Here is an 18,770-nt window from a genome sequence, read left to right on the forward strand (position 1 = left end):
TCTGGCGAAATGTTTGCCCGCAGTGCGTTTCTTTTCTGGCGAAATGTTTGCCCGCATTGCGTTTCTTTTCTGGTGAAATGTTTGGCCGCAGTGCGTTTCTTTTCTGGTGAAATGTTTGCCCGCAGTGCGTTTCTTTTCTGGTGAAATGTTTGCCCGCAGTGCGTTTCTTTTCTGGTGAAATGTTTGCCCGCAGTGCGTTTATTTTGTACTGACATGTTGCCCGCATTGCGTTTATTTTGTACTGACATGTTTGCCCGCATTGCGTTTATTGTCTGGTGAAATGTTTGCCCGCATTGCGTTTATTTTGTACTAACATGTTGCCCGCATTGCGTTTATTTTGTACTGACATGTTTGCCCGCATTGCATTTATTTTATACTGACATGTTGCCTATTGCGTTTATTTTCTGGTGTCCGGGGTAACTGTTACTGCATTTATTATTTAATGGTCATAGATGGCTATGTTTGCTGCTTTGTGGTTACGGTATACTATTAGCATCACACAGTTTCTGCACACCCATGATACAAAGTCTCGTTTGTCCACATCATGGCGTAAACACTGCTTTCTTATGCCTCGCTGTTACATCATTACGTTAGCTCCGCCCATACAATGTCATGGCCACGCCCATTTTTTCGGCGCGGCGCGCGCCGCAGCCCCCCTCCCCCAGTCTTTGCTGCTGCGTGCTCCCCACTCCTTCCCACTCCCCCCCCCCCCCTAAGCCCCCCCCCCCCCCGGCCCAGGTTGGACCCACAAAAATATGGTCACTCTATCCTTGGCACACTATTGAGCCAATTTCTATGATGGCAGCTCTTAATTGGTATATATGCATTGCGATCAGTTTTTTTAAAATATGTTCTGGTACCCAAATGTTGACCCTCCTTGTAGATGACTACATCCAGAAACTCAATACTTTCCTTACTCCAATTGGCTGTGAGCTTTATGCCCCTATTGTTCTGGTTAAGCCATTCTACATATTGGGTTAGATGTTCCTCTGTTCCTCTCCATAACCATATCAAATCGTCAATATACCTTTTCCACGATATTACATTATTGCTTTCAGGTTGTGCCAATATACTCATCTCCCAATCATCCATGAAAATATTCGCTACGCTTGGTGCATATTTTGCCCCCATGGCACATCCCAGGATCTGCAGATAATATTGATCTCCATACCAAAAATAATTGTGTGTTAACGAAAAATGCAACAATTTGAGAATGAAGTCAGTTTGTTCCTGCCTCAACTCTGCATTCTTCTAATCTTAATTATGGACTTAGTGTAATTACGCTGTTCATGTTTTAAATTATAAATTAGAAATGGTTTGGTATTTGTAAAGTCTAATAAGGCTTGAGCTATGAGGATGGTGTGGGCTTGCGGAGCGCTGCCTGTCATCAGATAGGGCAGCACCCGACATTCTGAGCTGCCGTAATGTCCGCTGGCAAAGAGGAAGTAATTTGCATATGTTTGAGGTTAAAGCGTCTTCACGCAGCTACGATGGCCAGCCCCTGATGAGTCACATGACGAAACCGGTTGGGCGTGGCCTCGGATTGCTGTGTGGAGACGCGAGCGAGACTATGAGGACGACGTCCGGATGAGTTATGATATGCGCATACTTTTATGGGGAAATGTGAGTGCACTACTTGTTTTTAAGCTGTTTTAATAAATGGTAATACACTATTGTGTACCCGCTTTGAGTTTTTAAGGAGAGAGGATCTGTTGGGACAGAGGAGGCTTACCAGAAAGCGCTGTGAGCTGGTCTGTTATACGGTCAGCCATTGGATCCGGTGAGCCTTCATTCTATTAGATGTACACACTGGGTGTGTGGTGTATGTTAGTTTGGCACCGGTGACTAGCAGTGTTGGTGGAGGGATACCTGTTCATCCTTTAAACAGTATCACGCTATGTCAGCATTTTTTCCCTGAGGTATACACGGAAAAGCACTAAAAGAATCACCAGCCACTACTTACTACATGCCGTTTATGCTGATTATAACCAGTCAGCCAACATTTTTGGTGAGCGGAATATGTACTATTGGGATGGAGATCTTTATTGATGGACTTGAAAGTGGACTGTATTTGATGCATTAGGAGTTTTGTACTGTATAGTTTTGTGACCTATGTCTGGCTGATATATAGAGCGCTATACTTGAATTTACAACAGTATTGATTGCGCCTGAAATAAGGCCAGCTTTACTGCCCTTAATTCCCTACAGTTGGACGACCTCTGAGACTCCAGTTTTGTCCATTTCTCTTGAAAGGCTCTGTGAGCTATATGAGCTCCCCAGCCCCAAACACTTGCATCCGTAGTAATTACCTTGTCTACAGGCTCCTACCAAAGTCTGTCCTTCACAAGATTGGATTCCTCCGACCACCACTGCAGACACAACAACAGTTTGAAGGATTGTGATTTTGAAATTTAATGTTTGTGGACGACCGTCCCAATTTTCTAGAAGGAAAGTCTGCAACTTCCTGATGTGCGCCAGCGCCCAGGGCACTGCCACCATTGTGGGTGACATTAATCCCAGCACAGACGAAGGCATACTTAGGGAAACTTTGTCTTCCCTCTGTAATTATTGTACTGCCAAACTTATCTTTAGAATTTTTTTTTCTAGAGGGAGGAAAATCATCTGCCTTACTGAATCCACTAACATGCCGAGAAAGGGAGTTTTCTGATTTGGAATCAGAGAGGACTTCTCCAGGTTGATGATCCAACCTAGGGATTGGAAATGTTCCGATACCAGATTTAAATGTTTTTTCAGCTGATCTGCTGAACTTCCGAAAATAAGCGAGTCGTCTAAATACGGAATGATTAAAATCGACTGTTCTCTTAGCAGAATCAATGCTTCTCCCAGAATCTTTGTGAACACTCTTGGGGCAGAAGTGATCCCAAACAGGAGGACAAACAAACTGGTAGTGTTCTAACATCCCATTTACGCTTACTGCAAATCTTAGGAATTTTTGCGATCTTTAGTGAATCGGCACATGCCAATATGCATCTCTTAGATCCAGAGATGCCATAAAGGCCCCTGGAAACAGTAGCTCCCTTACTGAAAAGATGGATTCCATTCGAACCTTTTTTTCATAAATGGATTCAGACTTTTTAAGTTCAGAATCAGGCGAAACTTGCCAGACTGCTTTTTTACAACAAAAATAGTCGAATAGAAACTCTGCTTTTTTTCTTTTACTGGCACAGGATGAATTACATTCTGTTTTAGCATGTTTTGCAATATACTCAAAATCTCTGGAACCAGAGTGGGATCTCTTGGGGCCTTTGAGACCACAATCTTGACGGAGGAGGGAGTGCAAACTATTTGGTAACCAAACTTTGTCTGGCGAATGAACGGGCTCTTTGCCACTTTAGCCCACCCGAGAGAGAAGTATCTTAAGCCTTCCCCCCACCGTCTGACACAAATCATTGGGATTTTGACTGGGTCTCCGGAGCTTTAGATTTAAAGCCCCCTTTCCCGGACTTGTCAAAAGTCCATCTCCTGCCTTTTCTCTGATCTTTAGAGGCATCTTTTTGATCACCCCTTGGCTCACAAAACTTAGTTGCAACCGTTTTTTGTTTTTTTAGGAAAAACTTTTTTTATTCGATGTTCTTTCCAAAGCCGAATCCAGCTCTGGTCCAAAACAATTCTCCTGAAAAAGGCACAGCACACAGCCTATTTTTGGATGAGTTGTTACCATCCCATGTTTTAAAGCCACAAAGCTCTACGAGAAACAGAGCAGTGGACCTGGCTGTAAACCTAATTGCCTCAGCAGAGGCATCAGCTAAATATGCAGCAGCTTTAGTGAGAACAGCAATAGAATTCAACAATTGCTCAACAGGCGCACCAGCCAGTATGTTAGCTTTCAGCTGATTAATCCACAGCTCCAAAGTTCTGGCCACACACAGAGGCAACAGCCAGCCTAAACATAGCCGCACTAGCCTCCCAAGACCTTTTCAAATAAGCATCCACCTTTTTATCAAGTGGATCCTTCAGCTTTGTATAATTGATTATGAATAGACAAATTAGCTACCACATCCTTACTCAACTCCAAAAGAGTCATTAATGGCAGTAAGCAACGTCTCCGTATCCTCAATACGGAATTTAAACTTTGAAACAGATTCAGATTCTATTTCTCTAATGTCTGAATCCTCAGAACTAGCTGCAACCTCAGCCTGACTAACATCAACTTCAGTCACAGATACTCCAGATACAGCAACCTGAGAAGTAGATGGATTAGCATTCAATAATGAGGACTTTAATGAGAAGCATTAATCTCCTCTCAAGGAATTCAATGTATCCTAAACAGAGTGACCCGGCTCCTCCCCATAACCCTTTTTATGCACAACTGACAGAGTCTTAGCATAGGGCAACATCAGCTTAAAATTGCACAAAGGGCATCTTTTATAATTAGGAGGGGGGCTATGCTTATCTGCAGCAAAAGCTTCAGCAGCAGCCTCAGTTTTGGCCTGCAAAAGAAACAAAGCAACAAGGCATGCAACTCTGTACAGCTATAGCACATTCAGTTCAGAAAGAGAAACCATTATCTCACCTTCTGGGTGGCCTGGTTGCTCTCAATCCTCTCAGCGTCTGACATGTGTCCAAACTTTCACGTCCAGCGCAGGATCAAACTCCCTCTGAGCAACAGTGCTAACAGGCCTGCGCAGCCTCCCCTTTAAAACACATCCAGCCTGCCGCGATTGGATGAGGGGCGGACCGGAAGTTCAGAAGGAGTAATGAGCCGGCTCTACAAATTGCTACATTCGGCATACCCGCCGGAAATTACGCATCCGGACGCGGCCAAGCGTCCTAATGGCCACAATGCGCTCCACGCTGCACATGGCCGCCGGCTTACCTCCGTCTTGCTCCTCCGTTGCAAGGCCGCCAAGGGGAAACCCCCGCTTTCCACGCTTTCTCTCCCTGGAAGCGGGAGAGAAAGGTAGGCAAACCCCAGCAAAAGTTCAAGCCCGGGGCGCACGGCCAGACTGCCTCAGTATCGCAGCCTCAGCCACCCAGAGAGATCCACCTGCAGCCCAGCACACAGGCTTCACCCAGAGGGCAGATGCCGACCTGCCTGGACGCAGGAACAAACCGCACTGTGGGTGGACTAACCATGTGACTTTTATAGGGGAAGTGCTGTCTGTTCCTGGGAGGAGCAACGTCTCACCATTGCTCTGAAGGATTGTGGGAAATACAGCTTGTCCAACAGCCCCAAAACGTGCAAACCAATCTACCAGAAAACAGTTTTGGGAAGCCAAAAGATGTGTGGGGGAATTTGGAACCCACTCATACTTTAAGTTGACATTTGCAAGCAGCACAAGTGATCCAGGCAAATAGATGGCAATTTTGAATCCTTTCCATATAAAACCCTTGGGTTAAATTGACCTATAAGCAACTATTACATGTTATTGTGCAAGATTAACCCCCAAGGGCAATATTGTTTTTCATTGCATATTGTTTGGTCAAGATAAATGAATTATTTGTTTCTTATGTATCTACATAGAAAATGAATAAAATCTTTTGAGAATTTCAATCAAGAAGTTTAGTCAAAATAAGTACCAGTAAAACTGGAGTCAAAATGCCACAGTTGCTCAGAGCGATCAATAAGAATGCTTGACCTAAGCCTCCCCTTTTGCGTCAGTTTTTATGCAGTTTGTTGAGTTTTGAGGGGGGATGGAGGGCCAGCAGCAAAGGAACAATGGAGCGGCACAACATGGGCGGGTTAAGTAGCAGAACAATGTCCTCAGCCACTGGTTGCCCAGCTCAATCTGCCAGACAGACTGCCAAGCCAATGCATCATGGGGGATTGGGGCTGCTGTACACATGCTGGATTCTAGGAGGGGCTGTCCTGGCCACGGACAAGAACCATCTAGTGCATGTATGAGGCTTCAGAATAACTACATCTGCTTTGATTGTAAAGAGAACTGAGGCACCAAAAGGATAAAAGCATGTGATAAAAAGTTTAAAAATTCCTCAGGAGGTGGTGGTGGACTCGCCTCCCCGAAGCAGACAAGAATACCGTGGGTAAAGGTATAAGCACATTTATTCATTGGAGTATATGAATAAATTTGCTTATACCTTTACCCACGGTATTCTTGTCTGCTTCAGGGAGGTGAGTACACCACCACCTCCTGAGGAATTTTTAAACTTTTTATCACATGCTTTTATCCTTTTGGCGCCTCTGTTCTCTTTACAATTATAGCATCCACCCCTGGTGGAGGGGTTGAATCCCATTTTTTCTCCCATCTACAGAAAGCGACATCTTAATCCTGAGTGAGGACAGGTCTTATCTCCTCACCTGCCTACACAGTGGTCGCCTAGGAGGTGACCCTGACTTGTGAGTATATCCATTATGTACTTTTCTATTTACCGATCACTTTAACTACTAAACTATATTGGGCGCTCTGTGTCCCCATTTTTCTCTTTACATCTGCTTTGCTATTTCTTGAACAATAGATAATGGTGCAACAATGATCTGAAAAATATGTGGTGGGCAATGATGAAGTACTGGGTTGTAGATGGTGACCAATATATTCATATCTGCTTCCTTCTCTAGATTCTGCTTTTAACGAATTCTTAACGAACATAACTGGAATAAATGCTGGGCTTTGCTACATGCCTATAGTTCAGCAAGTAATAGAATCTAAATTGCTTGCACAAATGTAATGCTCTCCAGGAAAAGCAATTCACATATAAATACTTTATCAGAGACAGAATGGAGGATTCATGGAATAGCTTTCAATGAACAAACGGCAGAGACAGGCACACTGCTAAAATGTAAACTATTCATAAAGGAAACGTGATAGACATAACAGGCAGAGATCAAGCGTTGGCTGCTGGCCTGTCTTCATACAGCATGAGAGGCTAACATTTTCGTTCTAGCTCATTATTTACAAAATAATTACCTTTTCACTAGGATCTCTGAATTGCAAGCTAGCAATCAATTTCCTCTAATAGGCTTCTGATGAATAAATATGGAACACAGTCTTGGCAAAACTGCATTGTCAAATCTATCTTAACAGCGTCACAGCATTAATACTTCATGCACATTGATTAAGGACTAAGGTACATAAATACAGCCCAATGTTTGAACTATTGATTTTAACATGTACCCAAAATGGTCCCCGGCGATTGTGTTTCAGATATTCCAGTTGTCAGCTGGATCACAGGAATGTGGCACATTCCAATAGGCTGGAGGATAGTTAAAAAGGGTTGTTAAAGCTACATTACACACACTAAATTTTCCTTTATCAAAATGATCATTCATTATGGACAAATATCTAGCATCAGCACAGCTATGCTTGAAAAACCAGCAATGTCAAACAAACATTGTCATTTGGCAATTCCAGCTAACCCTACCTTCCCTTCATCACAGTGGCGTACCTAGGAAATTTGACACCTGGTGCTGATTATTTACAGACAACCCCCCCCCCCCCCACAAAAAAAATTTCTTTGACGGGAGGGTTGACGGGTAGGAGCGTCGAGCATGCTGCTAGAAATTTAGGGGGATTTGGGGGTAAAAAATAGTCAAGATGTGGACGGAGCTAACCATTATGAAACTGTATTCTATTCAGTGCTGTAGAGGATGTCAGTGCTAGATAAATATATAATAATAATAATAATATGGTAGGAGATAAAACTATGGACAATGGTAGGATTAGATTGTGAACTCCTCTGAAGACAGTCAGTGACATGACTATGTACTCTATGAAACTCTGTACAGTGCTGCAAAAGAGGTCAGTGATATATAAATACACATTAATATGGTAAGACATTAGGCTATGACTATGGTATGATTAGATTGTGAGCGCCTCTCAGGACAGTCAGAAAAGGGGGACATATGAAAGAGGGGGATGCATAGGAGGAGGAGAGACTGGTGGGAGAAGAGAAATGGCAGGAAGACCTCTCACCAGGACTGCAGACATCACCAGTGCTGTTTGGCAGGGACAGGCTATTCAAATAAGCCACTGAAATCTGAAAAGAGGAAAAGGTCATGGGGGAACACAACAGTGTGGGAGGGGGAGCTGGGAATCTAAATAGCTAATCTAAATTGCCTGGAGCTTACTTATACGCCCACTGCAGAAGTTGGCAGTCAGCACCTGTATTACTGACTTCTGCAACAGCAGACTATGCTACATTACTCTGATCAGGTTAAATAATCAATAGTCTAGGTCACTCTGGTACAGCAGCCAGTGCACATGGCTACTAATGACAGGCAATTTCTGAAGCACTAAACACATCCTGCCACCTCTACCTGCTAATGTCCCAGCTGCAGCACAGCAATCATTCTCTCTACTTACCCTGCACATTCATTCACTGCAGGCTGAGTGTAGAGAGTGAGGAGACACATTGCCCACAGTACAGGAATGGGGAAAGGTGCTACATCTAGTGCAGGAAGTAGTACAGTCCCCTGCACTGCCTGCTGCCATTTTCCCGAATTTTCCTGAATGTTGCCCAAACTATGAAACAAGTCCCAGGTGGAAGAACACAGTGACTGAGCACTACAGCAGCACCTCTAGCCATGGCTACATCCCCTGCTGTGTGCACCTGCAGCCTTATGGTAGGTACACCACAGGTTCATCATAGAACAAAAACTGGCTGCTATGCTATAGGTGAAGATTAATTCCATGAAGAATTCATTACCATCCCTCCTTCTGAAACTCCGTAAAGACCGTTAACCACTTCCAGCAAAATGGATGTTTATAAACATTCATTTTGTAAACCTTTAGTGCAAGTAGGTCGTTTACCGTATATACTTGAATATAAGTCGACCTCGTGTACAAGTCGGACTCCAATATTTGACCCTCTTAAACTGGAATTTTTTACTGACTCAAGTATAAAGTCTACCCAGCAAAGTTAATGGCTGTACTTTGGTACTAAGAAGAAGTAACAGCTGCACTTGGGGACCAGGAGGAGATAATGACTGCACTGCATACAGTATTGCAGCCATTAACCCCTGCTGTCCCTAAAGTGCAACCAATAACTCCTCCAGGCCCCTAAGTGCGTACGAGAGGAATCGGCGCGGAAGACTTGGGCGCAGGATACAGCCGATCGCACGCCATCTGTGCTACTATGCGCTACAGATCCCATTCATAGATGAGAGCTAAAGTAGAGATAGCAAAAGGAACCACCCAGCGAGGCAAAAGAACGGGTAGTAGGTGGAGCAGTGTGGTAAGAACACCGACCACATGGCACAGAACAACAAAACGCAGCAGAGGCAGCGGCGTAAGCCTCCCCGTAGCGCTCCTGGATAGTGCTAATGTAGCATGAACTAATTCCCGCAGGGCAACCGCTTTGCGGTATTGGTTTTTAACCCTGCATAATTTGGCATGCGAAAACAAATGCATATTTGCATGAGCTATGCCTCATGATAAGCCAATTAGGCTAGATTTGCAAAGCCAGATTTGTTAGGGTTAAACTTGGTGTTTGAGCACAAATACATTTTCTTGTTCCAAGCGTAAGAAAAACAAAAACACGGTGCAGAACACCAACCCCAAGATGCAGTGCACCAATCAAAAGGTGCACAACCAGTGTGGTAAGAACAGGAACCACACGTTGCAGAGCCAAACGCAACCATGACTCCAGTATTAGGAAGGTGCTGAAGAAAGGCATCCAGAGCACTACCCGCCTGCTCCTGCCAGAAGTGCCCGCCTACATTTCTAATAATTCATGCCAACCGCTATGAGGCAGCAACGTACTACCTACATCAAATGGACAAGTTCCTGTTTAGTTACTGAATAAAGTCAAACATGCAGAAAAAAAAAATCTGACCTGCTCTTAAATATACCTCAAGCACACAAACACTGCTTTAGAAATGGTCATAAAACTTAATATTGAAGTCTATCTAAAAGGCAACATATGGTGCCATACTGGGCATTAGACAATGACTGTAGTAGTGATTGGACTGTGAGCTCATCTGAGGGGAAATTAGTGCTACAGGAACCCCTGGTGCTTACTTGAGTCCCCACACCACTGGGGCAGCTAGACGATTTCTCCTGGGACTCAGGCTATCATAATTTGCTTGGTGAAGTGTGGGCAACACTAGCTGACTACTATTAACATGTAATGTGTTTAAATGAGAACTGTAGAGAGGTGTATGGAGGCTGCCATATTTATTTCCATTTAAGCTATACCAGTTACCTGGCTATCCTGCTGATCCTCTGCCTTTAATACGTTCAGCCATAAACCCTGAACAAATATGCAGCAGATCAGGTTTTTCTGACAATTTTGACAGATATGACAAGATTAGCTGCATGCTTGTTTCTGGTAGGATTCAGGCACTACTTCAGCCAAATAGATCAGCAGGGCTGCCAGGCAACTGGTATTGCTTAAAAGGAAATAAATATGGCAGCCTCCATATACCTCTCACTACAGTTCTCCTTTTCACTCTGGCCTACTACCCCTCATAAGAGCTCTAAACCCACAGCTGAACTCTGGTCCCCTAACGTTCGTGTCCTTACCTTTCCCTCTAGATTGTAAGCCTTTGGGCAGGGTCCTCCTTTTGTGTCCTACCTGATCATGCACCTCCATTACTGTGAACCCATGCTATGCATCTGAGTGAACCTAACTTGCCTAATCTCCATGCTCCCCTCCAGTGACTGACTAAGCATTACCTGGTACTCATACTGTGCTGTGTGATCTGGTTTTCTTGTATTCCTGTATTGTCATATTGCTGTATGTCACCCCTAAATATTGTCTGTAACCTAAATTAATGTTCAGCGCTGCGTAATATGTTGGCGCTTTATAAATACAATAAATAAATAATAACAAAAAATTCAGTAGCAGATGTGATATTCAGGCAGTAGATGTGCTTTAACAAAAAAGTTATAACATAAGTAAGGGCTCTTTCACACCAAGACGTTGCGTTAAGGTCCCATAACGTGCCCCTGACGCAACGCATGTTAGCTTTGAAGTTGGACGTTATATAGAGCCGCGTTATGAGTCTCTTCATGTGTACGTGATGCATACTTTTTGACGCATACTATCTAACGAAAACGGCGCATGCGTCAAATTAAAAAAACAAACAAACAGTACTGAGCATGTGCAAACATTCGAACACAGCCACATACGAGTATAACGCACAGCATGCTGCACTTTCATTTACCGTGCTGCATTATACTCCAACGCAACATGGGCACTGTGAACAGCCCATTCATTTATCATTGCTGTCAGTTGGGCTGCGTTACAGGCTGCTGTAACGTGGGACTTTAGCGTCCCACTGTGAAAGCAGCCTAAGGGTTCACTTTGGCTTCATCCTGAAAGAAAGGGCAATGAAAGGATTAGAGATACTGTCAGTCACTTACGAGTGTCCTGTGGCTGGAATAAAGTATATACAGCAGTGGACTCGAGTGTCTGGAATTCGCTTCTTGCGGTTGATGTTCACCTCCTCCTGTAGGTACGTCTCATATTGGTCATTAATGAATTTCATAATGGGCAACCAACTAAGGAGACAATTACAAGATATAAGACTCCGATGTTGTAAGAGCAATCATTTATAAATCTAAATGCAGACATCAAACCAAAAAATGTTGATTTAGGCAATACCTTTAATGACTAACATGGCAAATTAACATGACTGAAACGGTTAATTGCAAGCTTTTGAAACTTTGTTTCTTTAGGCATTATACAGAACCATACAAAAATGAATGTAACATACAGAAATTATATTACTATTCTGTAGGCTCGTGACATGATGCCGCACAGTTTTAGCTTCTCAAATCTATTGAAGCCTGGCAGCATAGTATCTGTATTTACAAATGCTGCCAGGGTTCAACAGATCTGAGCACTGATGAGGCCTTTTTTTTTACATTTCAAAGAAGTAACTGTGTGACACGTCAGATTGAGCCTTACGAATCATACACTCACCTAAAGGATTATTAGGAATACCTGTTCAATTTCTCATTAATGCAATTCTCTAACCAACCAATCACATGGCAGTTGCTTCAATGCATTTAGAGGTGTGGTCCTGGTCAAGACAATCTCCTGAACTCCAAACGCAATGTCAGAATGGGAAAGAAAGGCGATTTAAGCAATTTTGTGCATGGCATGGTTATTGGTGCCAGACAGGTCGGTCTGAGTATTTCACAATCTGCTAAGTTACTGGGATTTTCACACAACCATTTCTAGGGTTTACAAAGAATGGTGTGAAAAAGGAAAAACATTCAGTATGCGGCAGTCCTGTGAGCGAATATGCCTTGTTGATGCCAGAGGTCAGAGGAGAATAGGCCGACTGATTCAAGGTGATAGAAGAGCAATGTTGACTTAAATAACTTGTTACAACCAAGGTATGCAGCAAAATATTTGTGAAGCCACAACACGCACAACCTTGAGGCGGATGGGCTACAACAGCAGAAAAGACCCCACCGGGTACCACTCATCTCCACTACAAATAGGAAAAAGAGGCTACAAATTGCACAAGCTCACCAAAATTGGACAGTTGAAGATTGGAAAAATGTTGCCTGGTCTGATGAGCCTCGATAGAGTCAGAATTTGGCATAAACAGAATGAGAACATAGATCCATCATGCCTTGTTACCACTGTGCAGGCTGGTGGTGGTGGTGTAATGGTGTGGGGGATGTTTTCTTGGCACACTTTAGACCCCTTAGTGCCAATTGGGCATCATTTAAATGCCACAGGCTACCTAAGCATTGTTTCTGACCATGTCCATCCCTTCATGACCACCATGTACCCATCCTCTGATAGCTTCTTCCAGCAGGATAATGCACCATGTCACAAAGCACGAATCATTTCAAATTGGTTTCTTGAACAGGACAATGAGTTTACTGTAATAAAATGGCCCCCACAGTCACCAGATCTCAACCCAATAGAGCATCTTTGGTTTGTGATGGAATTGGAACTTCGTGCTCTGGATGTGCATCCCACAAATCTCCATCAACTGCAAGATGCTATCCTATCAATATGGGCCAACATTTCTAAAGAATGTTTTTCAGCACCTTGTTGAATCATTGCCACATAGACTTAAAGAGGAACTCCAGTGAAAATAATGTAATAAAAAAGTGCTTCATTTTTACAATAATTATGTATAAATGATTTAGTCAGTGTTTGCTCATTGTAAAATCTTTCCTCTCCCAGATTCACATTCTGACATGTATTACATGGTGACATTGTTACTGTGGGCAGGTTACGTAGCTGCTTCTAGCTGTTCTGGCCGTTACAGACAGCTGTAAGCAGCTATTTCCTGTCTGTGAACATTGTTACATTGTGGCAGTTTGCCAAGAGTACCGTGGTCCCAGAGCTTCTTGTGGGAGGGGTTTCACCACAATATCAGTCATACAGCGCCCCCTGATGGTCTGTTTGTGAAATGCAATAGATTTGTCATGTAAAAGGGGGTATCAGCTACTGATTGGGATAAAGTTAAATTCTTGGTCGGAGTTTCTCTTTAAGGCAGTTCTGAAGGCATAAGGGGGTCAACACCGTATTAGTATGGTGTTCCTAATAATCCTTTAGTCTCTGTATGTTACATTCATTTTTGTATGGTTCTGACCCAGTACTGTAGAATGCCTGAAGAAATTTAATCTTTCGAAAGCTTGCAATTAACCATGTTCAGTTAGTCATTAAACGCATTAACCGAATCAACATTTTTTGGTTTGATGTCTGCATTTCTGCTCCACTACTAAAGCTGGACTCCTTCACTTTTAAATCTAAAACATGTTAAGGCAGGGGTCACACTTGTCTTTCAGTTTCTACACTTTTAAGAAAACTGAAAGACAAATGTGACCTCTACCTTACAACAGCTAATGTAATTTATAGAGAAAACGGACAAATTGCGCAAGATGTTTTTCTGCGTGTGAAATCTACATTCAAGTATGACCTAGCTCATTGATTAACATGAGTTCTCAGTTGAAAACAGTTTTTCTGTGCAGAAAACGCGCACGTAAGCCGACAAGTGTGACCCCTGCCTAAAAGAATAAGAAATGTTCCTTTACATTTTATCAGATGACTGCAAAGGTGATAGCCACACACCTTCATCCACCAACAGACATGCACTGTGACACAATAGCTTGTCGAGAATCTTTGTTTATTCATATCAGACATCTAAGTAGTACCTACAATTCGGACAAGTTCTACATAGCAGCTAACTGCTCTGAAACTGGTGTTCCCCGCACTTTAGGCAGAATGTACCAAGTTCCTGAAGCTGTGTGTAATGAATTTCCGACCTCAGTGGCTGCCACATGGCACAAACAACTGGTGGATGGAGATGTACAAAAAAAAACAAAAAAAAAACCTACACATATTATGGAAGCCATAGAAACAAGCAAAACATAATATAACTTACCTGGTCATGAAGTTTCAAAAGCATGAAGATTGCAAGATAAAAGGGGAGGAGATAATGGGAGGTCCTCAATATTTGTGGTGGCAGACTGGCAATAAGACCTAGCAGACTTAGCACTTGTGCAGGTGACAGAGCAGTGTGTGAGTAGTCAAAAGTTAGGCACTTGAAATCCACTTCAAGTATGTATAGGTCTAATCATGTTATATAAACCCCATTTTCCACTTCCGTCCAATTGCTGGGTTATAGCAGACCTGTAGCTTGTTAATTTACAGGCCCATGTAATCCAACTTGTGGACAGCAGTTAAATAATATTTTGGCTTTACTTAGCTAGAATAAAAAAAAACAAATGGGTAGAGATGGGCAATTGTATTTTTAGGCAGTACAAGAACTACATACTTGATAAAGCGATATTAACTGTGAAATGCATTCTGTGCCAATAGCATCCTCTTGTTTGCCCACCACTGTGTACTGTACTCCATTATGGAGGTTAAATACCAGCTATACAATGCTTTATTTTTTTTTGTGTTATCATAATCTTAGAGTCTGTAGTTGAATAGATTGGACAGGGCTGCACGGGGCCTTACAAGAATGGTGTTCTAGAGCTTAGGTTTTCAGCACGATGCAAGCACCCCATAGTCAATCCATAAGTGTACAGCAGGGGTCCCCAAACTTTTTCGGTCAAGGGCCAGGCCAACATACTTCAGACTGCTGGGGGCCAGATCTTACATAAAATGATGTTGAAAAACATTACATTGAATCTAGGTATTGATTCCCCCCAATCATGCCAGAGGAAAACTCCCAGCAGCAGCCATTCAGTTATGCGCGCCTGAAGAATGTCCTTGTGCACCAGACAAAGCACTCCCAGGTGACAACCTGCCATTCAGTTGGACAGCAGTGTCATCTGATGCAGAATTGGATTGGAAGCCAGTGAATGACTGCTCGCTGCCTTCTACAGTATGTGGGTGGATTGGTGGTGCTGCAAATAGGGATGGTCAATGATATGCAAATAATTTTGAGTTGATGTAGCATTATGCAAATTTATGCAGCTTGAAATGAACCAATGACATACTGCTGAAGTAAAATTTGATTGATAATAGGGCAGCACGGCAGCGTAGTGGCTAGCGCACTTGCCTTGCAGTGCTGGGTACCTGGTTCGAATCCCAGCCAGGTAAACATCTGCAAGGAGTTAGAATGTTCTCCCTGTGTCTGTGTGGGTTTCCTCTGGGCACTTCAGTTTCCTCACACATCCCAAAACACAAAGATAAGTAAATTTGCTTCCCCCTAAATTGGCCCAGTTAGTGACACAATATACTCTGTACAGCGCTGTGTAATATGACGGTGCTATACAAATACTTAAATAGGTCCATTTCGAAGCTGCATACATTTGCATAATCCTGCATCAACTCTAAATTATTTGCATCTAATTGACCTCCTTTGTTGCAAATATGTTTTGTTTTATAAAGGCAACATTTTATTATGCATAGTTTCTTCAGTAGGAGACTTTTGGATTAATTTAGGCCCACTGTAAAACATTCTTTGCTCTGGATCCTCATAACTTAGAATGAGCACACAAGTGGTGAGAACATCATTCAAGAATAGTTGAAGAAAACAAATAAAAGGGGGTAATGTAAACAGTAATAAAATGTTGTAAGGAATAGTCTGATTTTTTTTTAAAAATAAATGCTTTAAGTAAAATTTCATTAGATAGACAATGTATGGCAACATCGAGTTCTGACAGGAGGTTGGGAAGACCCAAGTGTTAAGCCCCGTCTACTCGCAGCGATCCGGCGGCTCGATTAGCCGCCGGATCGCCTCTTCCGCATCCCCGCCGCGTCCCCGCGCCTTATTCGACCCCCCCTTGTCCCCGCGCGGCGCCGCTTATCTTCCGCTCGATTCCCTGCCATTTTCCCCTCGTGGGGAACTAGCAGGGAATCGGCGGTGGCGAGATACGACCTGTCGGATCTCATCAATCGAGCCGCTGATGCGGCTCGATTGATAAGTAACATTGCTGTTACATCGCTCCGTGTTGACAGAGCTTAAGGGGAGTATGGTATTCATTTTTTTTTTTTTTTGCAACTAAAAGCTGGATAGTGTACTGGTGTAAAGGGTTCAGTTTTTGACATGGGAGACCAGGGTTTGAATCCTTGCTAGGGTCAGTACCTGTTCAGTAAGAAGTCCTTGGGCAAGACTTCCTAACACTGCAGGGTTGCCCCTTGAGCTTGTTATTCTGGTGTATAAAGCCCCATATACACTCAACAGCGGTCTTTTATGCTTTCACAACTTTTGTTGTAAAACTAAACTAAAAAAAAAAAAAAAAAAAAAAGATTTTGCTAACAGCTGATAAGACTGATAAAAAGTGAATCCAACTGTTAGGCTGCTTACACACCAAGACGTTACAGGCGCACGTTAGTGCGCCTGTAACGCTCCCCCAACGCACAGCAATGTAACACAAGTGGGCTGTTCACACAGCCCACGTTGCGTTACATGTAACGCTGCACGTTCTGTGCAAAGTGCAGCATGCTACGGCGTTGGAGCGGCTATAGCCGCGTTAGACTGTTTGCACATGCGCAGTGGGGGGCGGAGAGGAGGCGGGGAGAGCCAGCTACAGTAGCCGCGCACATGGCTACTTAATATTCACTGCACTGGCGGGCGCTGATTGGCCGGCGGGACCACGTGATGCGGAGTGTCTCGCTCCGCATCACGTGGTCCCGCTGGCCAATCAGCGCCACTCTGGGAGACATTATAGGACTCGAGCCGCCTAACGCGGCTCACTCTACCGTCGGCTCTTGCAGCACCATACGTTGTGTTAGGTGCACGTTATGCGACCTTAACGTGGCACCTAATGCAACGTCGGTGTGCAAGAAGCCTTAGATTGACTTCTTATCAGTCTTATCAGCTGTTTGAACAATAGCAAAATACTTTTTCCAAGCCCCACACACAGTCAACAGCGGTCTTTTATGCAGCACAATTTTCAAACAACTTTTGTTGTGAAACAAGTTGAAACAATCCAAAAAAAGTTGTTTGCTATTGTTCAAACAACTGATAAGACGTCAATCCAACTGTTTGAACTGTGTGAGAGCAGCCACACAGCAAGAACAGTGGCTCTAGCTAGGGAAAGAAGGCGAAGAGGAGACACAGACTGCAGGTGAGCATGTTTGTTTTTATAATAGGTGGACACGGTGGATTTGGGGATACGCTGTTCTGTGGGGGGTCTAACTACTTTGTAGGGGGGACTCTGCTATGCGTGAGAAAGGTGACTAGGGTGGAGTGATTCTATCTACTTATGTTGGATTGGGGAAACTATGAATAATTATGTTTATTTTTGATTGATTTTAGAGGTAGCTAGCCCAATTATTTTTGATTAAGGGGATACTTCTTAAATATGTGTGGATTTAGGGGGGACTCTGATTTTTAATATTTATGGGTGACTGCCTATTTACTGTACGTTTTGAGCCGGGGGGTTGGTTTGTGCAGTTTTATTTTTACACATACCAATGCTGGGTGGGAGAAATAGCTTTGTAAATGGACAATTTAGCGTAACCCCCCCCCCAAAAAAAAACCCCGAAAAAGTTGTCCTTCACAGAGATATTTCTCCCACCCAGAATGGGTATGTGTGAAAAGACACCACAAAACACATACTACTTCTCTTGAGTACAGCGATACCACATGTGACACTTTTTTGCAGCCTAGCTGTGCAAAAGGGCCTAAAGTCGAATGAGTACCTTTAGGATTTCACAGCTCAATTTTACTCATTTGGTTTCCAGATTACGTCTCATGGTTTAGGGCCCCTAAAATGCCAGGGCAGTATAGGAAACCCTACAAGTGACCCCATTTTGGAAAGAAGACACCCCAAGGTATTCCGTGAAGGGTATGGTGAGTTCCTAGAAGATTCTACTTTTTGTCACGTTGTTGGATATGGATTTTTTTATATTTTTTCTCACAAAGTGTCATTTTCCACTAACTTGTGACAAAAAGTAAAATCTTGCATAGGAACTCAAACACCGCCCCTCAGCTCATATGCTTTGGCAAATGTATCTTACTGTGGAGAAGAAATCTCGTCCTGCAGCGTTGCATGCACATGTGTGTAACCTGACAGACGCGAGTGAGAGAGAGAGAAGCAAGCAAGATCAACATTTGGACTAGGCCTGAACAATGTATCGTTTTTGCACCGAAATCGCAATCACGGAAACAGCGATTCCGTGATTGTCAGAGTGGCGGTTTTTGCCGATATCCTGCATCCTCCCGCTGTGCACTCCCCCTCGCAGGTCAGCGGCTCTCATTCCCGGCGGTGCGCTTGCAAACTTTGTTCTCCCGCTGTGCGCCTCCTCCTCAGCTCTTCCACTGCCTAGCTTGTCAAAAGCTGGGCAGGTGCCGGGCAGCAGATTCTGCCCACAGGCTCTCTTTTTCCTCTGCCTCTACCATCAGCATGTCCTTTGTAACATGAGATGGGAAGTATGGTGGTTCCAGTCTCGGACAGATACGTGATGCTGTCAGA

General features: G+C 43.5%; 1 protein-coding gene across 1 annotated transcript in view; it reads right to left on the reverse strand.

The window, feature by feature from the left end:
- Positions 1-18,770, reverse strand: part of LOC137542196 (septin-9-like) — a 106,090-nt gene that overhangs the window by 60,030 nt on the left and 27,290 nt on the right. Inside the window, exon 3 of the mRNA XM_068263925.1 lies at positions 11,286-11,423. Within this exon, the coding sequence (XP_068120026.1) occupies positions 11,286-11,423 (138 nt within the window). The remainder of the gene's footprint in view (positions 1-11,285; positions 11,424-18,770) is intronic.

This window comes from Hyperolius riggenbachi, chromosome 12, assembly GCF_040937935.1.
Source record: "Hyperolius riggenbachi isolate aHypRig1 chromosome 12, aHypRig1.pri, whole genome shotgun sequence".
NCBI lineage: Eukaryota > Metazoa > Chordata > Amphibia > Anura > Hyperoliidae > Hyperolius > Hyperolius riggenbachi.